Source organism: Brachyhypopomus gauderio, chromosome 17 (genome assembly GCF_052324685.1).
Source record: "Brachyhypopomus gauderio isolate BG-103 chromosome 17, BGAUD_0.2, whole genome shotgun sequence".
Classification (NCBI taxonomy): Eukaryota; Metazoa; Chordata; class Actinopteri; order Gymnotiformes; family Hypopomidae; genus Brachyhypopomus; species Brachyhypopomus gauderio.
The window spans coordinates 7,467,187-7,495,116 of NC_135227.1; the positions used below are offsets into that span (position 1 = coordinate 7,467,187).

Sequence of the window (27,930 nt, forward strand, 5' to 3'; positions counted from 1 at the left end):
ACTACTATTTTAATCCAGTGATATTTAATTGAAATCACTTTTGTGGTTACCAATTTTTACCTACAATTTGGTTCTTCATAGTAACTAAATGTAAACAGACTTTGATAGTGAAAACATTTTTATGGCCAGGGGCTGTGACTTCTGTCTGGCTTTTGTAATGCATTCAGATGAGAGAAGTAATGCTGTTACAGCATCGATTCTTTATACACCATTGTGGACCTGTGACTTAACCAGATGCTTAAAATCTCCATAGCATGGCTTTTTTGTAGTGTATGTAAGATCTGGACATACACCCCAGAATTCTAACACTACACTGGACTTGGTTTCGAGCAGGATTGCTGGATTGAACAGAACTCCATCTCTGCTCTGTTTCTGTTTCCTCCTCATTTTCATAAAACAGCTGAAACCTTAAATTTATTATAGTACATGTATGCCCTCTGAAAGAGGTTGCTAATTATTGCTTGTGTGTAATGAACTTGGTACAGTAATATGAGGTTTGTGATACAGTTCAGATTACATCTCAAATGTTATGCTGACTTGTGATTAAAAGCTCATTTATAGGCACAGCTTTCTTTCCTGTCTTCACTGTTTTTTCAGCAAACTCATGAACTGAAGATCTGTTGATAATATATTAATTACTCCAGCATTTATTTCTGTCAGTATGTTTATGCTTATTCTGGAGACAGTGATAACTTATGTTTGTCTTCCCATCTGCCTGATGGCAGTGATCAACTAATGATTACATCTTTATTTATTAAATTCACATCATTAATAGAACAGTGAATTAATAGTATTAAAACCCATCTTAGTCTGGCATGACCGTAAGTGGCCTCATCCAAGTTAACTAACACTATAAGTTTTAGGTAACACTTTAAATGGCTACTGTTACAATGTAACTTTACTATTAGTAAAGTCTGTAATTACTCTATTGCATACATTTTTGTTCTGCCTTATGTAACTACAGTATCTGTGTATCATCCGTCATTGTTACTCAGTGTGTTACACTAGTTTTTGTTAGTTACATATTAGCAGCAGCCATGTAAGTTGCTACTGAATCAAGAAATGTGAAATTTTAAATGTGAACAGGATGTGACATTTTGTTAGAAACGTGAATATGATACTGACCTGAAGTACCTTTTCATTTCCTATAAAAAAGAAAGACAGTGAAAGCATTAGAAAATTTGTGTTCACCAGGAAACATTTAGAAATTGCAGAAGGTTTCACTAGAATCAGCGGGATGAGCAAGAAAATTCAGTTTTTAATGTTTGCTACACTGAGATCAATATTTAAGAAACCCTTGCACAAAAGCTGTAAAAGCTGTTAGGCAGGACCACAGTTAAGGCTTGACACAACCATTTTAAGGGCATTTGATTTGTTTGAGTGATGCTCAAAGTGACAAACAGTAATGTATCAGATATAAATTCACATAAAAAGGTTTATGGGTGGAGGAAGCACATTCAGATTCATCTGCGGAGTCATCACAATGCTCAAGCAGCTGTATGAAGGAGAATCTATGTGGATGAGGCATGCTGAGTGTCTGTAAACCAGACTAATGATTGTTCCTGGATTCTTCATGGGTGAACTTGAAGTTCTTTCAGCTTAGTTTTTTTCAGCTTTTGGAACAAGGGAGTGAAACCCTTTCTGAGACACCAGGCTCCATGAACTAATTTCATTGAGATTCACCTGAGCATTGCTCACAATTAATTCCATGTCCACTGGGTCTGTCCTGAAGATTTATTAGACTATTTTATCTTTTTTTTTTTGCCTCTTTGGCAATCTGCCAGGTAAGAGAACTCAAAGTATTATTAAAATATTTAATGTCAACACCATTTAATATGTGATCACTCAGCCCCTTGAGGATTATTTTTGAATAGTTAGCAACATGATTTAAAATACATTTCAATATAAGTATTTTGCAATAAATATATTCACAATTCGATGGGGGTGGGTGATATTTACACAAGTGTCAACCTGGTTTTACAAATTTCTTGCTAAAACTGACTTAAACCCTGCTTTGCATATATGGAGCAGCGTATTTCTGATTATTGCATGAGTCTAAACACAAGTTTTCAAAGGTCACAGCCCCAAGTGAAATCAAATAAGAATGATTTGGAGTTAGTCATGTGTATAAATGCATCACTAACATCTACTACCATCTTGAGGATGAAATGACAAATGCATCACAAATTCTACCAAGCTGTATCCATCTCCAGTGCTGGAGCACCCATGTACATACTGTCTTTTAATCTGAACTGAAACCTGAATTTGATCAACTCATCCCCCAGCCATCAGGTGGAACAGGAGATGGGGATAGGGAGGAACTTCTGTTTAAAACTCAGTGTTTGAAACATGGCATTGCCATTGTTGTCATGTCTTCCACCACAGAGGAGTACACCACCCACATTGATACTTGGGAGTCTCAATCCATCATCACCTGAATTCTAACACCTGACTCTAATTTCAGTGTATTTATACTCTTGTGTCCTGGATTGTTTTTTGGATATCATCTTTGCCTGTTTTCTTTCCTGCCTCCTCTCATGTGCCTGACCTTGGACTGCATCCATGTTGTGGATTCTGGATCATCCTCCAGCTCCACCGTCTTAAGTTTTCATTACTATTATCTGCAAGCATCTTGTGACTCTGTTTTACACAATGTCACATTTTATGCTTTCTATATAATGCACTTGAACCACCTTACCACAGGAAACATTTAGCTGTTACTTATATAAAGACATGCAAAGATGCATTTTCTGTATCTCTGACATACATGACATCATTCATTTTAAATACATACTTTTTTTAGCTGCATTTGTATCTAAAATTGTATTGTTTGAAAACAGCAAGGAACCTGAATATAGGACATTTGGATTTCACCGTCATTTATTAAATAAATGTTATCAAAATGCAATCCACAATACACACAACTCTTTAAGGGTAAAAGACCATTGTGTAAAGTCTCCAGCAAGACAACAGCAGTCAGTTTACTGCTGTTTATGGTAACATGTTAATGCTAAATATTAACTCACTCTATGGTATAAAACTGAAAAAGACCAGTTTGATTTTACCAAAAAATAATAATGAATCAATATGCAAAACTTTACAATCACATAAGATGAAAAAGTGCAAATCTATTCATATTCAATTCAACCACTTTTAAGAAGTTAATAGTTTTTCCAAACTAGGATTAAAAATTGTGCATCATGCAATTCCATGTGAAATTACATGGGAATTCTGCACATTAGATATAAATTCATTTATAAATAGAGACTTTAATTCAAGGATTTTTTCAGATGCTTTATACTTTTCTAGAATACTTTTCATCTGCCTTAGGCAGATGAAACAAGCTTTCCCAGAATAAAAATAAACATTTCAGACCGTTTCTTATATCAAAACATCAAAAACAGCAGTTGTCAACAATGACAGTTGCAACAGTACTGAGGGTTTCAGCAGCTGTAATCCTCTTCTCGTCTCTGACATCGACATCTTAACTACTCAAGTACAACGATGAGTTCACATCAAGTTTCATTCTGTAGACAGCAGTGTCCAATCTTTCATCTTTAGAACCCTGAGAGGCACAAGAGACACACTTGGAAATGTGTTGAGCACAGCTGCAGAAAATTGTATGAACTGAAATGTCCATCAAATTAGCCATTTTCTGATAGCTGAACACTAGGAGTGCTAGACCTGCCCAGCAGGCTTTCATTAATGGCTGAAGACATCAAGACAAATCAGCTAGTATAGATGTGGATTTCTGAAACAGCAAAGTATTTTAAAATACATAAAAACATTGAAATACATATAAGAAAGCTAAACTACAACTTTAAAAGAGAGGAGTAGGATAATTAGTGCTGATTTAAAAACAATAATAAAACATTACTGTAGAGTCAGATGAAGATGTTTCAGCTTTAAAAGAAGCACTCATCAGCTGCAAAAAGTAAACTTCAACTGTTCAAAGTGCTACAAAAATGCAAACCATCTGTTTAACCGATGAAACTGCACATCATTATGAACAACTGCAATCTCACAAAATAAGAGTCAGAAATCTGTCAAATGGAGATTTAAATTTGACATTCATCTGAGAATTACATGCAAAGTGCCTCATGTTTGGTCATCACCATTTGACTATACAGTATATTTCTGACTTAAGGAGAACATGCCTCAAAGTAATGACACTTCATCAAGACATTATATCTGTGCAAAATAATATAAAATAATATTTATAAAAACAAACTCGGCATGTTTTATTAGGGGAAAAAACATGCAAACAGGTCACGTGTATCGTTATATTAAGGCTGTATTTCTAACTGCCCAGTAGTAAAACAATAAAAACAAAACAAATGGGGGGGGGGGGGGGGGGGATAATAACCCCAAAAGGACGTTAATCATCACATCGCACGTGTCAGCACAGAAGCAGTTAGGGCAGCGCGTTTCTTTACGCCTGAGCTCGGCCTATAGCACAGGCTGCAGCAGTGCGCGCAGGGAGCGGCCCTCTCTCGTAAGCTCTCTTGCGTAACACATACAAGGCAAAGGGACGGCCTCCTCGCGACGGGCCACCGTGTTGAAGCGGCACTCCTTCAGGTGGTCGGCCATGCTGGAAATGTCGGCAAACTTCCACTCGTTCACTGTTCCAAAGGCAGTGCTGAACCTCCACACCTGAAAACCAGACAGAGGAACACGCATTTATACACGGACAACGCAGAAATGCAGCTATGTGTATTTGCATATTTCTGTCTACGATACTGTTGTGTTATTTTGTGCCACAGGCATTACTCGCCTTGTCTTGAATGTGCCAAGATGAGGATCCATCACTGGATCTGGTCTTAGCCCAGAGCAGGACCACCATCCCACGGGACTGCAGCAGACTAGCACAAACATCCCTCATGGTGCGAGACACTCGAGACAGCTGGCACAGACTAAAGGAATCCAGGAAGCTGGCCACATGCTGCAATAGCTCAAAGGGTAAACTGCTAAGGTGATCACAGTGGGAGCCATACTGACAGGTTCTCCGAGAAAGGTGCTCACCTGGACATGCAGCCAAGTCGGACTGCACCCCGAATGAGCCCAGGTAGCTGTCGTGGATGATTCTGGAGCCCTGCACCGAGGGGCAGAACCTTCTCTGTGAATAGGTGCAGCCATAGAATGCAAGAGGACACCTTTGCTCCATCCAACCGTTAAGCCCGGCGTGTATGTCCCCGTGAACGTTCTTAAAATGAGAGGAGAACTCGTCCCTGCGAAACAGCTGCCCACAAACAAACGTGAACATGGAGCGCTGCTTGGTCTGGTAGCGGGCCACGCACTCCAGCACCAGGTCCAGTCGGAGGGTGTGGAAGGGGCTGGGGTTGGACAGCTGAGGACTGGCGTGGTCGCACGCGGACGCCGAGGCAATGTCGCCCACCATGGTGCGGGTGGCAAGTATCGCAGACGGAAAGGAAAACGTCTGCGTGCCGAAGTCGATGCGATAACCGTCCACAAAGCGGCTGTCTGAAATGCCCCTGCCCCCTGGCGAGTCCCCGAGGCAGAAGAGCAGAGCGGCTGTGATGAGGTCGATGCCGTGGAGGCCTATCGGATCGTCTGTGACCTCAAGGTCAGAGGTGTCCACCGCCTTGTCCTCCATCTTAGCCCGGAACGTGTAAGGGTTGGACAGCAGAGTCTTCCGCCCGTTAACCGTAAACACTTTCATTCCCTTGAGCACCTGGAGATGATGCAACTTGCGTTCCAACCACCGGTCCTCAATTTCGACAGGAAGTTGTTGCAAAACATTGTTCTGTACCAAATCAGGCAGAGGGATCGGGAGGGGCATGGCTAACTGGGGTGGGAGGGCCATTTCTGGCTCCTGTGCTACAACAGGCACGGAATGGTGTGGAATCGCTGGCATACGGTCTGAGGAGTCACTGGCTCTGTCCACATGCATTTCGAGTCTGACTGGATTGAGGTTCTCCTCTATGGCTTTAAATCCATTACGAAAGAGTTGTCCATCAGGCTTCATTGCATCGCTCATTTCCTCCTCTCCATCTGAAGACAGAATGAGTCCATTTTGCTCCATGCACTCATTTTCCTCTTCAAAGTCTGCTGGAAAAGCACAGTCTGCTCCACCCACAGCTCCCAGCTCACACTCAGAGTCTGTGTCACTTTGACTTATTGCTGCATTCTTACATTCATTTGAACAACAATCTCCACCATTTTTATCAACCTTCACACCACCAAGGTTCTCCATGATCAGATCAATACCTTTGTTAGCACTGCTGAGAATGTCCAGTGCTGCTGCTAAGCTTCTGCTGGTCTCTACTGAAGCCTTATAAAGCTCACTGTATGACTCCCCACCCATTTCAATCAGTCTGTTCGTCATTTCCGCTTCTGGCATGCCATCGGTAATCTTTTCATTTTGCTCATCTCCAGTTTTTGTCACAGTGGTAGTTACTTTGAGCGATTCAAGCAGCATGCGCTGATCTTGTAGGGCCAATGCCATATCTAACTGTTCTACATCATGGACCTCCTTGCTCAAGTTCTCATAAGACTTGCGATCAGCGTAGCTCACTGGCCATCGGTTCCACTCCATGGTGCAGCACACGACACTGGCTGGGCATATCCCCAGGTGCTGTGCCATCTTACATCTCGCAATCGAAAAGGGGCATCCAAAAACATGATTCAGGCAAGGCACTCGTTCATATGGACACAGCAAACGGTGTTCAGACACTTTACAGGAGTGGAAAACTGCCCCACACACAAGAGGACAGTTCATGAGGTCGCATGAGACACCAGTCCTTGGCCTTACCATACACCTTCTGCTCACACAGTGCTGGCAATGGCTGTGTAGTTCCTCCATCCCAGATATTTACTTTGGGCTGGTGCCACAGATATGCCTACAAAGGAAGGAAAATGAGGAAAAAGTGAGTCTCTGCCTTTTTCATTCAATGAACAATCTCAACTTGTGCTGAAAATAGAGCAGAGGTCATTGAGGCAATACTTAAACATGCAGCAGAATTTCAGTGGTAAATCAGTAACTGATATAAAGTTCCTTCTGATATTTAATAATGTGGTGTAACTAAGCCAGTGTTGCAATTTCATAGTAGGGGGCTATGTTTACTGACTCTTCCTGCTACTACAGATCATTTCATAACACCTTAAGTTGCATCATCATGATCACACGATTTCTTCAATGAGTTTATTTTACTGAACGAGATCAATTAAGAAGATCTCAATAAAACCTCCCACCACCCTTAACAGCCTCTTCCTCCCTTTATTAAATACGATAATGTAAACCACAACATCCCGTGTCTGACAAAACAAGATTATGCTGAATAACCTTGAAACAAAATACACTCGAGCGTTTTGTTTTGCTCCTTGAGTTTCAGTCCAACCGGGTGACCGGACCTCGTGGTTCGCGGTACTGGGTTCTCGGCTTTGTTGGGGCTATTTATGATCCCCACAGCTGGAACGAGCTCGCGCGCGCGCGTGCGCACGTGACGGTGGCGTTGCGACATTCGCGGGTCAAAAAACCGCAGTTTTACAGCGACCTGACGGCGCCTCAGAAAACGTTAATAAAGCCAAGTTCTGCCGGCAGCTGACCCGTCACGTTTTTTTGGTGATTGACAGGCGTTGCTCGACACTATTACACGGCACCTAGCTAGATAAAAATGAATATGAGTATTTTGTGGTAGAGCTAGTTAGACAAGTCACTGGCTGACTAAGCAGTTTCGAGGTCTAGCCTGCCGGCTAACGTACGCAGTAGCCCGTTAGCTTCTTCAATCAAAACCTGTTAGCATACAACTTTCTCTCAGCATACAGCCGCAGTTAGCTATATTTAACTGGGTGGCCAAATACGCCGCCGTTCAAGTTCGTTGCACACATATGGTAGTTGCCCACAGCAATTAGGGATGGTAGTAAAAACATTATTGCTATTCCTGGTACTTATTGAACGGACCTGGTTAGCCAAGCCGCTAGCTAAGAAAGACCGCAAACCTAAATTTAGCAGCAAAACGTGTTCAGGCTCGCATTTGTACCACTTTGTTAGCTAGGTTGTTCGTCGCGTAGCTAACGCCGCATAGCTAGTTAGCCCGGCTAACTAGCCCGGCTAACTAGCTACCAAAGAGAGTCTGGTAGTTTCTAAGCACTTGCTAGCTAGCTACCTTACTGCTAAGCTAGCATAGTTATGTTGTGCTTTTCTGACCATGTTGAGAATAAAAATAACAGCACAGGTAGGTAGTTAGTTAGTTAAGAAAAATAAGTTAACTTACCACGCCAGTGTAATAGAGCGCTGAATACAGGTGTTTCTATTACATAAAAGTCAAGATTACAGCTTATTCAATGTTTACCACACTATGTTCACCTTCATGTAATCAGGTGCTACGCTCCTCTCGTGTTTGTTTATGGTGACTGAGACATGGCACGCTGCTTTAACACTTCTGCATAAAAGGGGCGGAGAGTTGTTTATGGGAATGCCATGTACAAAACAAACACAGCGAGCAACTCATAACATTAAGGCAATCATAGTATTAAGAGTAGGTTTACTCTAGGTTTTACTAGTTGCATATCTTAATTGCAGGCTGTTAGCTACTATCTACCTAAATAAACAAACAGAGTCATGAAATGTATTTTATTTTTAAACATTTCTCATTTTCTCTTAGCCATGTACTTAGTTGCAATCATAGAAACCAATATGCACACATTTAAAACAAACTTGTTTATCAGAATGACTTGATACTATTATATCTACTTCTTTTAAAACAACATACTATACCATATCAGAAATTCTCTGTACAGAATGAGAATACATATTTTATTTTTGTGTGTGTGTGTGTGTTTCTCTGTGTGTGCATGTGAGAGGCATTTCTATGTGCGAGGCTGTCTAGGTGGCGACCTCTGCGATGTTGTGGATATTGGACAGGGTGAGCTGGGCTTCTTGAGTGGGATAGGATCTTCTGCTGTGGAGCCACAGTCTCCCAAACACACCAGTAATGATGAGCAGAACCATCAGCAGACCTCCCAGCACAAAGGTTTCAACTGGAGGCATACCTGCATCTGGAGGGGAGATGTGCATTGGGACATCAAACATGTCACATGTTTGACATCTGATATAAACAAAGTATTTACCTAGTAGAGGTTGACAATCTTGAGACATACTGTATATTAAAAATTATGTACAGCATATACTTAACCACATATGAAACGTACTTGGGTTAGATTCGACCTGGAGTCGTCTTATTGGTCCATAGGATACTGTGTGGGACAGAGTGACCTCCCTGCGTATCCGCCCTGACACATCATCACTGGAGCAGTTCTGTCATTTTATTTGAAAGGGTAGTGTCCCAAAATAAGTGGTGCACAACAAAAAAGAGAAAGATTTATGTGGCCAAAATATCTAGGAACAAAACCGAAATGACTTAATAACTACTGTATACTTAACAACATTAATAGGGAAAACAATAAAATAATTTTAATTATAAAAAATAATTGAATCATCAAAAATATAGAACTTACAAATAATTTTACAGTGAGTTTTTTTTTCTTATCCAATTGTTAGTGTGATGAAGGAACATGTGTCAGTAAAAGAATGTATCAGTAAGGGAGCCATCAAGAGAGAAAGGGGATCTCACAGGCTGGCATGCTCCTGCATTGCTGTGGCAGATCTGCACATTGCAGTGGAGGAACACATCTGTATAGGAGCTGCCCACAAACTTAAACATCTGGATCCTGAACAGAGCCTCTGGACCACGCCCGTTCTTCATCACATCCAGCGTCTGGTCGTTTGCCAACACGGGACAACTGAGAAGGGAGGACAGTCCCTTATAAATTATTTAGATTCTATTTATATTCATCTGTTGTAATTATTTATTCATCTATGGCAACAAATATTAGATTTAAGAATGAAGAAGTATGTAGAAGTGGGCAAAATGTTTAAATATAACAATTTATACAATATATTTAATTGTATGTTTACTTACAAAGTTTGTGTTTACTGATAATATGTTGTAATATAACAACAGCAATAATAATAGGAGTCTGTGGTGAACCTCAGAACTCTTCAAAATGCTATATAGTGTACAAGATTCACATGATCTGGTATTTCATCCATCCCTCTGATTCCTCATGGCCAAAAAAGCAAAACAAAAACAAAACTTTATACAGTAACACTGGTGGTTTTGCTTCTCACTTAGATGTGGTAAAGTAATTAATTTATACATGCTGTGTATTTCGCTATAAAACACAGTCAAAAATAAATATGTACAAAGACATCCTGTGTTAATGGGCAGGCACAGGTGTTATGGTGAAACGCATACTGTCTAAGACTGGGGTCACATGAACACAGCACGTATAAGCTGTTTTGCCAACAGCTCCCCTGGCAACTGTCTAAGTGTGTCTCAATAACATCCTTTTCACAGTGCAGGTGACAACCATTACAAAATATTAATTAATGAATAAAAAAATGTAACAATTAAATATTAGTAATTCATATTAATTAATATATCTTTTTACAGATGTGGGGCATAAAATTGTAAACAAGACTATACCACTACAATCAGGAAATTCCCAAAGATTGCCACAACCGCTTTAGGACTATTTCTGAGTTTCAGATTTTCATCCCTGCACAAAGGATGTGATGCATTTTAACTGCCATTGTCCACTCACAACATTTCCCAAATAGGGCTTTCAGTTGCATTTACATTTATGAATAAAATATCTTCATTATTAATCATCAAGAGCTGAATATGTACATGCACAAACCTGTCGTGGATGAAGGTGTATTGGATGTTGCTGTAGGGATCATTGTTGGGTGTGGCCCAGCACCTCTCCACTCGGAGCATAAGGTTTGCTGGCGTCTGCATGAGGAGAGTCCAGACAGCCCAGTCACTGACCGGCATGTGCACACACAATGGTGCAAGAAGGTTGAAAGTAAACAAGGGTGTGTGGCAACAATCTGATAAACAACAACTGAATTGTAGATTTGCCTGTAGAACATGTGACAGAGAAACCATCACTTACTGGGTTAATTAATCTAATCTTCAATAAATGTTTTTAATTACATTTTACATTTTTTAATGTATTTAGAGCTATTTTTATTTAAAATAACATTAGATTCTTATGAAAGGGCTATAGGTTTGTATATAGGTGAGAGCAGCCTTATAACACAAGTTCTTGGTTGAAGACAGGCGTCTAACATTGATAGCAGCCTCTCATAAAAGGACTGCAAGCTATTTCTCACTTTCCTCTCTGAACCTCAGTGTTGGACTACCTATACAGAAGACCCATGTAGAAAAAGGCCATCTGATTCATTACTCACAGCCCAGGCATATAGGAAGCGAAACAAGGTTAAAGTGGGTCCCAGCCGCCATCGCCTACAGGCCGCATCCGTCTTTCTTAAGACCTGAAAAACAGGTCTCGCCATTTCTCATACGCTGTTGAATCTGTCTGCTTACACACCATGTAAACTTTCACATAGACATTGTCTTCAAGCATCAGCGAGGGAACAGTGGTCCATTTGTCCTCAAAGTCCTCATCTTTGTACAGCAGCATCGCCACAGAGAAATTGCCTTCTTCTGTGTTCAGGGTGATTGTCCTGCAGGGCAGCAGACAAGGTTTAAAGACCTTCTGGAGGAGAATGAAGGGCACTCTCAATGAATATGTAGCAGACACTTCAGATAAAGCCCAGGGTGCACTTCAGTTACCATTGGTTACATCTTTTGTTGATCAGGAAAACAAATAATTAGTGTGAGGCTCAGTGCTATTTAGGCCTTGACAAATAGGAATAATTAAACCCATTATTATATAGGTGCTTTAGTCTGGACACAATGTGCTTTATACTGAAAAGGTAGATGCATTGGACTGAGTCCTTAATGAATTTGTACAACAGAGTGCAGAATCTCACCTGACGTCCACTCTGATCATATTTTCTCCATTAGGTTGCTGGACCATGTAGTTCACGGGATAACGACATCCGAATGTAATGTTTACATAGCTTCTTGTGATGACGTCTGTTTCATTATTGTGGATAGTGTTGGTGAACATGATGTAAGTGTCATCAGATGCCTGAAGAAAAAAAAAAAAACAATTTCTTCTCAGTTTTGAAGATATGTTGCCATTTTTTAATTGCAGCAAAATTGTGAATGATTCTTCAGGCAACAAATGAAAGAGGACAAAAGGCAATAGAATTGCTCGCGAGGAAATAGCCTTTATGCTGCTGAAAAGCACAAACTGCCCTCCGCCCCATCCGGAAAGCTTTATTGCATGTCAGTAAACTATCCCCTCACCATAACAACAGGCGATCCTTTCCTCTACGCTCATGTTTAAAGGGCCCGTGTGTGGTCAGCACAGCAGGACCATGTTTTGAGTGTTGAAATCTCTTTTAGTTTAAAGCAAGCAGTAGCTGTACTAATATCTAAATAATGGGTCTTTAGTTCAAAGGTCTCATTACTAAATGAAAAGAGTATTCTTTATTCAACATTATGAATCAGCAAATTTCTAATCAGCAAATTTCTAATTGTTTTCATATATGCTTTTGAATGCAAATTGTCATGACATTAACTGATCTCAGTAAATCTGAATTCATTAAGCAAAGTAATACTACCAGTATCAACAAACCAGTATTAAAAAAACCTCCTAAAAGCATTAGAGGGGGTACAAGGGGCGTGTTTATACCCACAAAGCTGTGTTAACCTTTTGCTGGCTTTACAAGAAATGCCTCTGTGCATTCTGAGTGACCCTCTCAGTGATACTCATGGTCTCAAGTACAGATTTATACCCTGCCAGAATGAAACCTGTCCTCAAGGCAATGCTACAACTGTATGAGATCGGCTGCAGAGCTGAAGAAAAGAGGGACTACAAAGTGTGACACTGAGTTATGGTTAGCCTATTCACCACTGGTGAAAACACAGTCATCATTTCCATGTAAATCAAGGTAATTTAAAGCACTGTGGCTGCCGGTCATCCCCTGCAGCTCTGAAACACACTAGCCCTCCAGTTTGGAGAGAAAGAGGCACAACTTGCTCATTCCCTTTCTGCATAATCTCCCAAAGCAGTATGAATCCCCCCAGAATAATGTCTGTGATATATATAATCATTAGTTGGTATTTTATCCATGTCTTGCTTCAGTTTAGTTTAGCCAGAAGTGTTATTATTATTATTTTGTAGTATTATTTATCAAAAAAAAAAATCATTCAAGGTAATCTTTGGAAATGAATGTGTTAAAAGCATTTTAATCAACAAAGGAAATAAAACCAGCTTTGTAAACTCAAAGACTGTGACCAAGTCTGTAATGAGCCTTAACATGTCTAGAAATTATACCAATGCTGATAATCTTCTAAATAAAAAAAACGTCATATGCAGGTTCCTTAAACCGTTTCCTATGAATTATTTCCTTCAATTATAAACAATATGTGTTTCATTTGGATTAAGTGCATATTGGTTGCATAAAATGACTATTACTCACTTACCATGATGGTGCCACAGTCTGTAAGATTAGTCTTGATGGTGAAGACAAAGTCATTTCCAACCTCAATCCCACGACACTCAGGGTCATTTAGGTGCAGATCCCAAATCTGAGGAAAAAAGATTAGTGGTTCACCAAAAACCCACTTCCCTCCTGAAAGAGTGCAAAGACGGAACAGAGAATGAGTAGGGATAAGCTATTCATGCATTACAAAAATAGCTTATTTGCACAAACGCACATAAACTGGAGGTTCCTTGTTGAGAAAGAAGGTACGGGGAATGAGAACTTGCATCTGGTCATTATTACAAACAACAGCTTCATTTAGCTCTGTAGGAAAACAGGAAAGGGTTGCATGTGTTTGCAAGTTTCAAGACAATTCAATCCACTTTGTCAATACAACACATAATAGTGCCATTCAGTACTGGAAAACATAAATATGCTCATCATTGATAACTTTCCCTTTGGTGTTGCATTACAGTTGTAAACAATTACATCGCTCTCAAAAAATATATTTAAAGATTTCTTGTCATCTGTCAGTATTAGTCAGTATTGGTGCCCAAGGGTCAAAAATGTTTATTAGTACACAGATGCATCCAGGCATTACCAAACATCTGTATCATTGTTAAATGACCAGAATTCTAGAGTTAATGTATGGAAACACTAGGGAAGAAACAATGATGTACTAATAAACAAAATCCAAATCTCCAGATATCTGCACAGATCAATACACATACTGTACATTAACAAGCTTAGAGGACTATTCATTTGTAAAAAGGATGCAGGCTATTATGAGCCCCTAAGGGACTTGGATGTAGCTGACAGAAAGCAGACTCACCCTGCTCTTCTATATGTGCAGCTGAGGTGAGTGTCCAGGGCGTGAGGAGGCACCACGCCAGGGCCAGCGCAGCAGGTGTCGTCTTCGCGGGCTTCGCTCGCCCCGGCTGCCGTGCAGCCCAAGCTTTGCCCCTCAGTTCCTCTTTGGCCATTTCTCAACCTAAAATCTTGTCTTTTCTACTATTCACGCCGACTGGCTGCCAGCCGTGGACGTCGTAGTAGCTCTCGCCCTACCTCTCCAAACCCGGCTGTAATAAAGTAGGAGCCTCCCTCCAGACTTAAAACACCAGCGTGAATGATGCCTGCACCAACAATGAGATTCCTCACATGAATAGGGCAAACTGGGGGGAGTCCAAGGTAACACAGACCAAGTAGATTTGGGGTAATAAGAGTGAAAATACTGCTGACAGCCCACTTAGCGGACACCTTACAACGACATTCAAATGTACTGTCCAATAAGGAGTTTGTTCATCATGTAAAGGGTGTGGAGAGTTGCAGGGTGGTACACTATTTTGTCAGACTCTTTTGTCTGTATGTTTTTAAATAAGGAACTATGGGTAGCTTTACTGTTGCGGGAACCCCAGACACTTGCATATAAAGAAGGTTTGGGCCATTGAGTTAAGGGTGGTTCTCTGCCACAGTGGGTGAGGAGCTGACCGTAAATTTTTGTGGACAGAGAGAGCGTGGAGATGCCAGTAATCTAGTTAAAGTGAAAACAAACAGAGGCCAACCAGAAACTACATCAGACGTGTCGAGCCTTGTGCATGACATCATTCCATTATATTGTGTAACAAATCTGTATTGCTCAGACCTCAGAGCAAGAAGCTTAATTTTGTACATACTTTTAATCACTTTGGTCTTGCTTAAGTGTATATAAATGGTGGTAGTACTTTCAAGCACTGAAATGCAGGTTACACTTGCAGTGAGAATGCACTTTGTAAATAAATGCTGGCATGTCTTTTCAGCATTTCTACATTTTGGAAATTTTAAATACAAACAATTTATTCAATCGAAAATTGCCAGAAATCTGGGACCCTGCCCAGTTCATACCATTTAAACCCAAAAACCCAGCATTATTATTTAGAAGTTCACATAAGTTAAAATAATTCTCATATTATACATAACTGTTTAAAATTAACCCAACAGAACCAATACTTTAATTTACCTTTTAAACCAACTATATTTATGGGTAAAGTTTTACAGACATTGATTAATGTCTTTTGTCTTGCAAATAGCTAAAACTTTTGCATGGGCTATTCACCACAACTTATTTTTGAATGAAGGAGGACTAGAAGGAGAAGGAGTCTCAGGAAAGGTTAAGATGAGTAAGACCAGGGGTTTTCTTATTAAACATTTACATTTTAACACCTTTACATCAATATACATTACTTTTTATTTAGCAGAAAGACAATTTATGAACAAATGAGATATTTGCTACAAATAAAAACTAATTGGTTATTTTTTAAACAATTTTTTATATTTTTTTCTTATATTTTTGCAGGCCTCTCCCATGTGTTTATCTTCACCATTATTAATTTATGAGAATTTAGACAACTTACAAGCAAAATCTGGTCACTCATACAAACTGCTGTGAAGTATCAAGCCTCGAGACTTTTTAATACAATGCAGAAAAGTGAAAAATCATTATTAAAATGTTGATAACATTAAACAGGAGAATACATCGAAAGTTCATTAACCTGGTTTGGGTTCTGCAATAATGGTGAATAAATAGATCTCACCAGTTTGGAATAATATCATAATGGAATGTGACTGAACATGGAATTCACAATCAACAGGGTAGATTATCTCTACCAGTCTGTGTTGATTTATATTCCTAAATATCAGACCTTGGTGGTACAGCTGATGCCATTTGAAAATTTAGGCAGATGCAATAAATAACAGTGTTTTCAGAATAATTAAAATATTTTAAAGGTTTCCAGTACCTTAATGTTCTTGATTTCAATATATTATGGTTTTATGTAGTTTGCCTCTTGTCCAATAGCCAAAACTCATCAAGGTTCCATTTTATGACTAACTTTCTCTATATGCATAACATCAATAAAATAAATATAGTGAATCAACTACACCACTGCAACTGCATATGAAATGTGTGTGTGTAACCGATAATATTAGGGAGTCGTAGGTACTGGTTGGAGCAGAACCGTCGTCTTCACTCCTCCTTGCTGGCACTAATGTTCACCAGGAAAACTATGTGACTGGGATCAGAGTGTCACTCAAGCGCATCACTGTCCTCCGTGAACAGCTCAGCCAGGTCGGCCACGGTGAACACAGAGGCCTCAGAGTGCTTCATGGCTGTGGTCCCATGACTGGAGGTGGGCAGAAAGCACCAGGGATGGAGGGTTTGTACACGCTTACAGCAAACCATGGCTATATTGAGAGGCACGTTGTGAAAACGATCCCCCTCACAGCAGTGGTAGCACACACTCACCTTTTCTCTGCTGTTTTTAGCATGGCCTGCATGCGCTCCTCAATAGTGGACTTAATCAGGAACCGGTGCACGAAAGTGGGCCTAAGAAGAAGAAAGACAAGGGATGAGACGTGATCGGTTCGTCCTCGGAGAACATGGCGTGGTGGGCGGGCGGCGCCTCACTTGGTCTGCCCGATGCGGTGCACTCTGCCGATGGCCTGCAGCTCGTGGGCGGGATTCAGGATGGGCTCCACCAGCAGCACATGTGTGGCCTCGATGATGTTAAGACCGTTTGAGCCAGTGTGTAAAGGCAGCAGCAGAATGTTGATCTTCTCCTCGTATTTGAAAGAGCTCAAGTTCTCCTGAAAAGGAAATTGCAAAGGTATTATCAAGTGGGGACTGTTGCTGTGGACTTGGTTTAAGAAATTAAATTTCATTATGTGCATATGAAGACACAAAAATATGGTCATATCCATAGCCAAACAGAGACCACAGAAATGAATATAATAGTCTTGTGTAAGCATAAACCTGAAACTTATGAATTCCATTGATCTGCGAGAACTCCATGTTGTTGTCAAAAAGTGCTTTGGCAATGATGTCCAGCACTCCTTGCCACTGCGAGATTTAGAAAATTGTGTCAACACAGTCATTTCCTCCTGCAGTCTTATAAATATGCATTACATGAAAAATATGCAAAGCACTCAAATAAGTGCTTATTATATATTGGTCTCACAGAAGAAGCACAAACACATTTCAGTCTACAGCCATCTTCTTATAATATCAAAGCGGAGCATATAAACATTTAAATTAATTTTTATTTGAAAAAAAAACCAATAAGAAAACAAATTCTGGTCATTTAATTTGATGAATTTGAAATGAAATCCAAGTATATGCAATAATACTGTGTGCCAAAAAGTATTTGTGTTTTTTCTGTGAGAGCAATAAAAAAAGTGCTGACCATATTTTTCATGCAATACATATAATTCTAGATTCTGCATGTCCCATACTTTTTTAATTGTCATTTTATAAATATACTCCAAAAACTCTGTAAACACGTTTTACCGTAGAGAATACGAGGGATTTTGCTCCTGGGTCAGTGATCTGAATTTTCTTGAGAGCTCGAACCACAGCCTCTACTTTAGTGGAGTGGCTTCCCTGTGGGGCACAATGTTCCAGAAAAACCACTCAACATGCTTCAACACAAGGTGCAACATGGCTGCCTTGGTGTGGCACTCATACTGGTTGTGTTTCTGCTTCTTAAAGTCATCAAGAGTGAATCAAATTTGACTACTAGGATCCAACTAGGATCCAATTAAAGACAATGAACCATTTTTTCCCCGATCATTCCTAAACCATCTGAAATTGTGGGAATCCTCACAATGAGTGTCTTCACATAGCTTAACCTTGAGACACAAATCCAACAAGCCTATTACAACAGTGAAGATGTGGTCCATTGAAGCCATGCAATGTCATCTAGTCACCTGAATAACATTTATTTATTTACAACATTTAATTACCCCACCTTTGCAACTCCTGAATCTCACCATCAGCGAGCATGATGTCAGCAGACACCTCTGAGGCCAGAAGGTGAAGAAAGACCTGATCTAGAGCCAGATCTAGAATCTGATCTAGAGCCTGATCTAGAGAATGATCAAGAGCCTGATCTGGCACCTGAACTAGAGTAAATTTTGGTTTCAGATATTTTTCGCTTCTGTATTCTGTGCTTTTTACTGTTGGTAGTCCAGTGCATCGGTATGCTCACCTAGACAAATCCCTTGATATGTGTAATGCACATGGTAAAAAAAATATTCTGAAAACTAAATTTTAAAATGACATCTCACACACACACACACACACACACACACACACACACACACACACACACACACACACACACACACACACACACACACACACACACACACTGACTTTGACAGGGATCTCCTGGTCGTGGTCTGCCGCCTGCGTGGTGAAGACGTAGGAGATTTCAGTGTGGGAGGTGGTCTGTCTGCAGATGGCACACTTTATCGCACGCTTTCGGTTGCCGATGCTGTACTGCTCCACAATGATGGAGATGCACTCGTTACAGAAACAGTGTCCACAGGTGAGCACCGCCCACTGCCAAACACAAAACACACAGTCAGCCAGTGTGGTGCAGACACGCCAACCGTCCCAACACTGCTCTCCTGATAAAGTGCCATTATACAGTGTAGTCTACTGTTCAAACCTTCATGCATGTGTTAGGTCACATGTTCGATCTTTGCATGCAGAGTGTGTATGTTTAAAATGCCTCCTCACCTCCTGGCCCAGAGGTCGGGCACAGATGGGACACGGTTCTGGATTCAGACCTCCTGTGGATTTATCCTGAGACTGGAACAACCATGCAGTGGAGAGAACAGTACAGTAAGGAGGAAACTGAATATGTACCTTAAAAATAGTCTGAATGCAACTCTCAGTGTTGTAGTACTGGAATAGGTGGATATACATGACGGTATGTCAACTCTGCCAACTCGGCTGGTCACATGGTTTGGCACAAAAGTGGAAGGTGAACTTTTGTGGCACTTTGCCATCTCAGAGAATGCTGATAGGCTGCATGTCTCACCATTGAATCCGACAGAACTCAAGTACTTTGCTGTGTTGTATAAGTTTCACAAGCTTAGAACATACAAGGCCTGTTCAGCTCTTACCTTCTCCAGATTGGTGAGATAGAGAAATTGCCCCAGTTTCTTCTGCAACTGTGATTTAGCCACAGCCTTGTCATTCAACAGCTTGACTCTGTTCTGCTCCACCTGGACCCACGGACACAGGTGGACAAACACAACACACACACACACACACACACAGAGGAGGTGTTAGCAGCCGGCTAGCTCTGTCTCGGGTGGGTGCTGCTGGGCTGTGGCCGTGCCCACGCACTGCTGCCCACCTCGTGTGGCTCTATGATGTGCAGGACTTTGGGTCGTGGCTCGTCAGGCAGGCGCACGCGCAGGCGCTCAGTGGCCATGCCCAGCTCGTCTATAGCAGACACGCGGTTCCGTAGGGTCATCCAGTACTCATGTAACACCTGAGACACACCAGCAGGGGTCAGTACAGGCAACTGCTGGTCCACAATGACTTTGCAAAACACAGTTAGCTGAAGGCTAAGATCAGTGGACAATCAAGACAATGGAATTCAATGGGCCTGGGCCAGCTTTAATTTTGCAGGCATCACATTGTCTACTGCAGGCGATGAACCCTTGATTACAGTGCTCCTAATGAGCTTAATCACTCACGATGACCCTTAATGACCCATAATGACCTGTGTGGGGGGAAAGCTTGACTGCATATTTAAGTCACAGGGAGCCATATTAAACGACACACCTGTGCTCAGGTGAGCTCAGGTAAGTTCACAGACCTTATACTCTTTTTTCCAGGCCTCGAAGAGCTCCATGAAAGCGTTGCCTTCCTCGATGAGCTGGGGTTCGATGCGACGTATCTTGGCGAAGGACAGGATGGCTTTGAGGGTGCGCTCCGTCTCACTGGCGGCCCACAGGCCACGGCTTGTGGTGGGCAGCCTGTCGTCCAGCAGGCCATCCTCGTCTTCGATCATCTCCTCAAAGATGGCAGTCTGACCTTTAACTCTGGTGCAGACAAGACAAAAGTCTTTAAAAACGGTTGCTTTTTTGTTAATGCTTGAATACATCTGATGTGTCTGTGCAAGTTTATTTTAAAAGGCTCAGAAGAGCAGTGTTTTCTACTTACGTATGAGAGAACAGTTTTGACTCATAATCTGTGAAGAGCTCATCAGCTTTGCAAAACACACAGCTGGAGTAAGAAACAGAAATGAACCAAGCTAAATAGATATACCAAACTTTGAGGAATGCATATTTTACTAGGCCAAAGTCTTTATATACAGCTAACTATGAAATGCAGTGATATATAAACCAAGCTCATGGGTGCAGCCTCTAAGTGAAAGCATCTCAAATAACGGGTTCTTACTTGTTGAGTGGAAGACGCACTGGTCTCAGGTGACAAGCAGTTGCCTCTTCGATGACTTCCTGAGATGGTGGAGCTTCAAGCTTTTTGACAGCATCCTGAACAGTCTTCTGGGATTTCATCAGCTCGTCTGTCTGAGTACTGAGCAAAAACTGGAGACCCCGGGCATCCCGGAACCTGAGTAGAAAGCTCAGGATGAACACTGTAAAATAAACTGTATAATCACACAAATGTAAAAGTTCAATGAGATTAGGACATGAGGTAGAATGACTGAATTGCTTCAGCTTGTATTACTTTTCTGCCATCGAGAGTTTGTTGTCTTGCTGTTTGTAACTGGAAGTGAGCTCGTTCTGGATGCGGCTAACCAAGTCATCATCCATGGAGTACTGAATAGCCTGCTGTATGGTGTCCAACCACCAGGGGGAGCGCAGGTTCACCTAAAACAGGCCAGAGAGAGAGAAACTTAGTTGTTTTCTGCATGTGTGTTGTAGAGGAACAGGGTGAGCTTCCTGGGAGGGTCATACCTTGCATTTGAGCTCTCTAATGTTCTGGAGGACAGGCAGCAGGTTCTGCTGGGCCTCCGACACCTCCGAGCTGACCTTGGTCATGTAGTGCTGTTTCAGCTGCTCCGCCTAGCAACAGCATAGTCTGAATAACTGAACGCATTTCAAGGGAAGTCCCCAGCAAGATGACTGTCTCTGTTTGGAGTGGTGTTCCAGTGTAGCACAGGGAAGGAGACACGCACGAGGACAGCCACTCCCAACAGACCTTCTTTCAGACACACTTTCACTCAATGCTGAAGCTTCCTGCTTCTTATTTCCTTACTGTCCCATCAACTGTCACTCACAGAGCACAGAAAAAAATATACGTCTGCCACCTACAGTGAGGAGGACAGTGTGGAGTGAACAGGCTTAGGTGTGAAGAGGGTGCAGTGTCTTTATGTGACAGTTACAGTCTTCTTTAAGATGTGCGCTCAGTGCTTCCACTTGCTCCAGGGGACAGCATTTTTATCTGAAGGGATGATAAATAATTCCCTTTCATAAAAAACTCATTTGGAAGTATAAACTCCTGAACTAACCTCCTCTTTCAGCCGGTCATCTCGAAGAGTAGGAGGTATCCCAGCATGCTTTGCACTTAGCAGCTCCATCAGATTGTGCGTAGCATGAAGTCTCTGTATTTTGGATTAAAGATTCTCTTGAGTTAACATGAACAATTATTTAGATACTTATTTAGCCCCGCAAGTCCCTGTAGAACAGGATTATCCCCATGGAGAAGGTGGAGAGCTGCACCTGCAGTGAATCGGTTTTAAGCCGGTCTTTGTGTTCCTCAGACGACCGAAGCACTTCTCTGTACATCTCTGCCGCCTCAACGAACTCACCTACCACACACACACACACACACACACACACACACACACACACACACACACACATTAACACATTACCTTTACCCATGTGGGCAGAGAGAGGTGGGCGATGTTTTAGTGCAGGTACCCCTGATGATGTGGATTCCGGCCAGGCCATTGAGGGCGCACACCAGCTGTCTGTGAGCCTCCTCACACTCCACACGACACTTCTTCTGCAGAGACTTCAGCAGCTCCTCCATGGTCATCGTACTGAGTCACGCAGCGAGTGGAATCATAAAAACGTGGGGTCATCAAATCGGTTAAATGGTGGGAAAGGGTGACACTGTATTCAGCGAGCAGTGCTTTTAGTCACGGTCTGAACTTTTCAGTGTCTGAGCCAACTGGTGTCCACGCTGAGGGGTGTCCAGACTGTGCCTGCACGCAGCCCGTCACTGACCTCTTCTGGAAGGGCAGGAACTCCCCCCTGACGGCCTGGGGGTGGCAGCAGGCCTGGCGCAGCCGCAGGAGCGGGCACAGGATGGTGGTGACCGTGCGGCGGTCCAGGGTGCCCAGCCTCAGGGACCAGTCCGAGATCCGCCGCAGCTTGAGCAGGGCGTCCTGGGAACACACCTCATGCTGCCGGTGGTAGAAGTGGCTCTCCACCGGCGAGAAGTGCAGCCAGTGGACCTCCTCCGTCTGCGGGGGAATCTGGATCTGAAATGAATACCAACATGTAAAAAATGTGCATTAATGATGTAGCTGTGTATCAGTGAGCAAAGCGATTTTTAAAGGGCTCTGGATGAAAAGTTGCTGATGAACAACCTGGTCGATAACATCTTTCTTGGCAGATCGCCATAGCAACTGGCCAATGACGTTGTAGAGTGGGCTTGTGTTGCCACGGCGGTATGGTCTGTAGAGCAGCTGTTCCCACCAGTGCTTCACCCAGTACGGGTCGACTCCCAGAAACAGTACAAGCCCATACAAATCTGCAGCACATTGACAAACCAGTTACTGCTGTAGTAAATTAGTAAGTGAAAAGAAGAGCACCGAGCTGTGAACGGTTCTGTACAGGAACTTCACGAAGACTTCTCACCTTCTAAACCTCTCTGTACAGGAGTTCCACTTACACACCAGCGATTTATGGACGTGAGTCTCAGAGCCATTTCTGCAGCCTACAGAGAAGAGAGAATGTGTATACATTTTGGATCCGGCTGTATTCTTTAAACAAAAACCTCCGTCTGTACTGCCACTCAGATCTGTCCCACAAAGAGCCCCTCCGTGTGGCTGATACGAGCTCACCTTGGCTGTTGTGCACTCCACCATCTGAGCCTCGTCCAGACAGACGCGCCACCACTCCACGGCCACCAGGGGGCTCGGCACGGCCATGTATCGCTTCTGGTTGCGGAAGCGTCTGCCATCTTTGCTGTTACTGTGAGGGAGGTCCACATAGTTAAGCTCAGTGCGCAGGACATCGTAGGTGGTGATGACCACATCCTGCTCAGCTAGGACGTGAGGCTGAAGGAAACCGTGCCTCTTCACGCCCTGGTAGACCTGAAAGACAAACCCGGCAGGGCCCTGCTCACACCGAAAGGACAAAAGCATGGTATAATAAAAACAATAATAAAAACAAATGTACCAATAAATCAAAATTATAGAAAGCTAATTCACATGAAAGGTTATGCATAAAAATTAGAATTTATCTCTTGCTTTGAGAATCCACAAATTTGTATCTGAACTGAAATTGTATGAGGAATGTTGCTGCTTGGTTAGTGTAACCACACTGGATAACAACCCCCCCGGTCTTAGCGCATTAATACAGGGCTATGTGGACATTTCTTAAAACTTCTGGCACTTGAACACATCAGGATTTGCCAGGACGGTGGACAACTGGAGGAACTCTTCTGCACACTCTCAGTAATCGCGCCATTTATTATTCATTTGTTTCACCTGTCTACTGGACACTATTGATTGGCACTTTATTTTTGACTGTGACTTTATCCTATTCTGAACAATGACACTGTAGTATAATCACCTGATACTTTACCATCACAGAGCCATTCACCTCATCCCCACTATTTAGCAACTTTTTGTCCTTTATGGATTTTGTGTTTATAATGTTCTCTGTACTTAATGGGCCTTGTGTACTGCTGTGACAAAACAATCTCCCACCGAAATCAATGCAGTTCTCTTTCTCTCTCCATCCCTCCCTCCCTCCTTCCATTCATCCACCCATCCCTCCACGCTTTCATCCTTCCATCCATCTTGGACGTTTACCAGCACTCGTAGAGAGGCGGAGCGGATGTGTCGGTTGATCTCCTCCACCCACTGCTGGCAGATGGAGCTGGGGGAGATGATGAGCGTGGCCCCAGTGGGGACAGGCATCATGGCCACCAGGCAGTGTGGGCAGTAGAATGGCGTGGTCTCCCGGTTCTCTTCTTTATAGTTCACACATTCGGCATGCTGCCACAGCAAGCAGTTCAGGCACTGCACCCGGGCCTTATAGTCCACCAGACCCAGCTCGCCACATATGCACTCAAAGCGGTAATCGGGCGTATTGAAGGGGGCCACAGATGCTCGGGTTGGAGCGGGAGGCTCTGACTGAGAACCCGGAGTACCACGCGAGTCCAGCTGCACACTTCTGCACACGTCCATCGTCTCTGATTGAGTCACAGGAGTGTCTGCTGCGTGTTTCTCCTGGTGGTGTAAAGGCGACGGCGGTGTGGTGGGGGTATTTTGGTGAGAGTGACTGCAGGGTGTGTCGCCGAGCGCATCCGACACAGATCCACATTCTTTCTTTGGCTCTTCTGTGAGTGTAGGAGGAGCCAGGCCACTCAGGCTGTCCACGGAGTCCGAGGCCGGACTGGGTGAGGTTGTTACCGCCTCACACTCCTGTCCTGCACACCGACGAGAGACTCTTCTGGGGACTACCTCTCCAGGAGACTTCTGCTAAAAGAACAGAAAAACTAATGTCAAAACATTAAATGCAATTAATTAAAGCCTTGTTTTGAATTAAATGTGTTATGTAAATAATTATAAATACACTTGAGGTGTATAAAAAATGAAAAACCACATGACCAAATCAGATAAGCAGAGTGACAGAAACACAAAAAACCTCCAATGGAGCTGCCAAACACATAAACATTCTTGGAATACTGTTCTACATCAGAAATGTATTAATATAAACAAAATCAGGTGAAATTGTTTCTTCCACCACCTAAACTCAACAATGTCTAAAAACACAGGGGTACCACGGCTCTCATCTTCTTCTCTTTGTAGTTCTTTCCCAGTTTGAACGACCCGGCTAGACCGCGACCCTTGATTTGTTCCACTAGTCCTTCAGTCAGGAGTTTGGTTAACGCCTTCTTGATGTGGCCGCGGTTCCTCAGCGGGTCGTACTTGTACATATCCCGGAGGTACGTGAACACAGCATTCATCGAAGATCCTTTGCCAACCTTCATTTCCTTTATGGCAGTTAGAAGCATCACACGGACAGCTATAACATCCAGAATACAGACAATTATATTGTTAAATATGGATACACATACTGCGGAAAACACACACACTTCTGCATCACATGGACCCTCGCAGTACAGTACAGCTTCTCTTTAGCCATCTTACCAGGATAGCTGACTTTTTCTCTGGGTTTCACCTCAGTCTGCGTCCTCTGTTGTTCTAACGGTGGTGGGGGGACGAAATAGTTCACCGACTTCCCCTGAGAACAAAAGGTCTTCTCAAACATAGCTGTTCCCACCAGTGCACATCTCATGACCTTTTTATTATCTTACTCTCTTATAAGACCTGTGAATAGCACATTAAATCATAGTAAAACGTGGATAATAAGAAATGTGGATGTTAGTCTTGACCTTTGGTCACACTCACCACAGGCAAAATGAGAGCAACCTGCTTCACGCCTTGCCGGGTGTTGCACAGGATAAGGGCCAGCACCTCCACCGTCTTCCCCAGGCCCATCTCGTCTGCAAGGATCCCACCAGGCCAGTCCAGCCCAGCCAGAGGAAACTCCTGGATTAGACTACACAAGTTGAACAGGATCAAGTCTGATTTCACCGTACAAATGTATTCAGTCTCATTGTCAGATAACTGTTTGATTTGTTGATTTCTGCATGGTTTCAAGCACATATACTAGCAAGTCAAAGCACTTGCCGGATCACTGACACAACTATCTTACCAGCCAGTGTAGGGGTTATAAAACAGCTTCTTTCCACACATTGTAACAACTTCCCTCCAAAGGAAATGTAGTGTTTGTTCTGTTGGTAAGATATATTAGTGTGCAAAATCATATTTGACCGAAATCCAATCAAATATATACATATGAAACCATAAAGCAGTCTCAACCTAACAAGACATATTGGTGTGATACAATGAACACGTGTAGGAGTGTAATACTGGTACCTTGAGGACTTTCTCTCTTGTACCTCTCCCTCCTCAGCATCCAGTTGACAGCCTGACTCTGGTATGGTCGCAGCACAGGGATGAGGGCTGCGTGCTGCACATCAAACCTCTGCTCCTGCTCCTCCCTCTGGTGGAGGTGCCTGACGTAGTCATACAGCTCTTCCACGTTCTGCCTCTCCAGATCCATGTCACACTCTTCCTCCTCATTTTCCATGATCTCTGCCAGGAAGAAACATGCAATATGACGTGATATTTTTTTCTAGTGATCGCACAAAGTTGGTGCAGAGACTGGAGTGTGTTTTCAGAATAATGAAGCAAACTCCATATACAAGGTCTCAGCTGAGCAGAATCAGGAAGGCTACCAGGGATGATGAAGCCATAAAAGAACCCCATCAGTTTCTGCAGCAGCTGGCTGGCTCTTCTTAGACGGCCATTTCCCTCGCTAAGAAATTCCGGCCGTCCCAATCCTGCCTCCAGAAGAAACATTTTCAGCTGCAGAGCAAAAAAACAGAAATGGGACAAATATAATTCTTTGCTTGTTTGACTGTTAACACAGTCATATGCATACAGCCCCTTGAATATAGATCCTGATCCGAGAATATAGGAAATATAGAATGTATTAAGTAGTTTCTCACAAGGCCACCCTAAATTAAGAAACCATTCATAACCTACCAAAACCTGTAAGATCTGTGAAGCACAAATTCATGAACACATAATGATATAGCTCCAAGCTGCATGTCTTGTTCGAGTACAACAAGATGCTCAGCGGATCAGAACATACCTTCAGCGCTCCCTCTACAGAAAAGTGGCCCAGCTGGATCACCTTCCTCTTCTGCAGCCAGTCCAAATCCTCCAGTGAAATCCCACCAAGGGAGAACTCAATGGGGACGCTCCTGGGTTTGTCCAGCATTGTACTGGTATAGTTCAGTGACAAAACATCACCCATTTGCTGCAGACATACAGTAAGGTCTGAAACCTCAGTGGGAACTTTCAGACCCTTTAGACAGAGGTTTAACTCCCCAATGAGTGCGTTCCATCTAAGGTCCAGAGAAGACAAAGGAACCACATAAAGCTCAATGGTTTCAGAAGAAGGGTCCTGGTAAAGGCAACCTCGTTCATCTTCTGTCTCCACAGGTGGTGGGAAAAGATTACATGCAACACCTTGACTCTCATCTTCAAGAAGGAGCTGACAGCTGGCAGAGGGCTGAGAGCTGCTCTCGTCGCCCTCCACATCACACTCGTTTTTCCGATCCTCGATCATATTCCAGTTCAGTTTCTTCTTGGACTCCTCGTCCATGCGGACGGGAGGCGCGCGTTTTCTTCTGCTGCTCATGTTGTAAGCTTACAGAGCCGAGTTCAAATTGTGTTTCTACTTCAGCATCTAAGGACTACAACACCTGTCTAAGCATTACGTCCAATGTCAATAACTCCATACGTCAAACCTCTCCGTTTGGTCTACGCTGTGACTTTTTCAACATTCAGTAGTCCGATTTATCTAAGAACCCACGATCAACACGA

The 27,930-nt window shown here is 42.7% G+C and overlaps 4 protein-coding genes across 5 annotated transcripts; all 4 read right to left on the reverse strand.

Moving 5' to 3' along the window:
* Positions 1-2,951: 2,951 nt before the first annotated feature.
* On the reverse strand, positions 2,952-8,503 carry LOC143480859 (F-box only protein 30-like). Of its 2 annotated transcripts, XM_076978717.1 has the most exons (4): positions 8,235-8,502; positions 4,775-6,860; positions 4,521-4,653; positions 2,952-3,565 (listed from the first exon to the last, which is right to left on the reverse strand). In XM_076978717.1, exons 2-4 carry the CDS (start codon positions 6,821-6,823, stop codon positions 3,558-3,560), a joined length of 2,190 nt encoding a protein of 729 aa, XP_076834832.1. In that variant the 5' UTR covers positions 6,824-6,860; positions 8,235-8,502; the 3' UTR covers positions 2,952-3,557. The 2 variants fall into 2 exon arrangements, with proteins under 2 accessions (XP_076834832.1, XP_076834831.1); XM_076978716.1 differs by lacking the exon at positions 2,952-3,565 and having other exon boundaries at positions 4,420-4,653; positions 8,235-8,503.
* A 342-nt stretch (positions 8,504-8,845) lies between these two features.
* LOC143480861 (pancreatic secretory granule membrane major glycoprotein GP2-like) lies at positions 8,846-9,745 on the reverse strand. The gene is made up of 3 exons (XM_076978718.1): positions 9,594-9,745; positions 9,172-9,277; positions 8,846-9,018 (listed from the first exon to the last, which is right to left on the reverse strand). Exons 1-3 carry the CDS (start codon positions 9,723-9,725, stop codon positions 8,846-8,848), a joined length of 411 nt encoding a protein of 136 aa, XP_076834833.1. The 5' UTR covers positions 9,726-9,745.
* Positions 9,746-10,547: 802 nt separating this feature from the next.
* LOC143481060 (alpha-tectorin-like) lies at positions 10,548-14,499 on the reverse strand. The gene is made up of 6 exons (XM_076978999.1): positions 14,259-14,499; positions 13,662-13,750; positions 13,428-13,532; positions 11,864-12,024; positions 11,419-11,554; positions 10,548-10,817 (listed from the first exon to the last, which is right to left on the reverse strand). Exons 1-6 carry the CDS (start codon positions 14,407-14,409, stop codon positions 10,623-10,625), a joined length of 837 nt encoding a protein of 278 aa, XP_076835114.1. The 5' UTR covers positions 14,410-14,499; the 3' UTR covers positions 10,548-10,622.
* A 1,611-nt stretch (positions 14,500-16,110) lies between these two features.
* Positions 16,111-27,837, reverse strand: LOC143480963 (E3 ubiquitin-protein ligase SHPRH-like). The gene is made up of 29 exons (XM_076978846.1): positions 27,194-27,837; positions 26,775-26,904; positions 26,413-26,631; positions 26,189-26,267; positions 25,882-26,032; positions 25,621-25,714; positions 25,251-25,495; positions 24,277-24,948; positions 23,302-23,553; positions 23,096-23,174; positions 22,825-22,988; positions 22,460-22,716; positions 22,151-22,272; positions 21,947-22,035; positions 21,736-21,828; positions 21,182-21,289; positions 20,952-21,094; positions 20,661-20,834; positions 20,424-20,486; positions 20,077-20,302; positions 19,609-19,746; positions 19,373-19,474; positions 18,984-19,055; positions 18,615-18,803; positions 17,748-17,840; positions 17,214-17,300; positions 16,869-17,047; positions 16,707-16,787; positions 16,111-16,584 (listed from the first exon to the last, which is right to left on the reverse strand). The coding sequence occupies exons 1-29, from the start codon at positions 27,743-27,745 to the stop codon at positions 16,488-16,490; spliced, it is 4,950 nt and encodes a 1,649-aa protein (XP_076834961.1). The 5' UTR covers positions 27,746-27,837; the 3' UTR covers positions 16,111-16,487.
* Between the last annotated feature and the right edge of the window lie 93 nt (positions 27,838-27,930).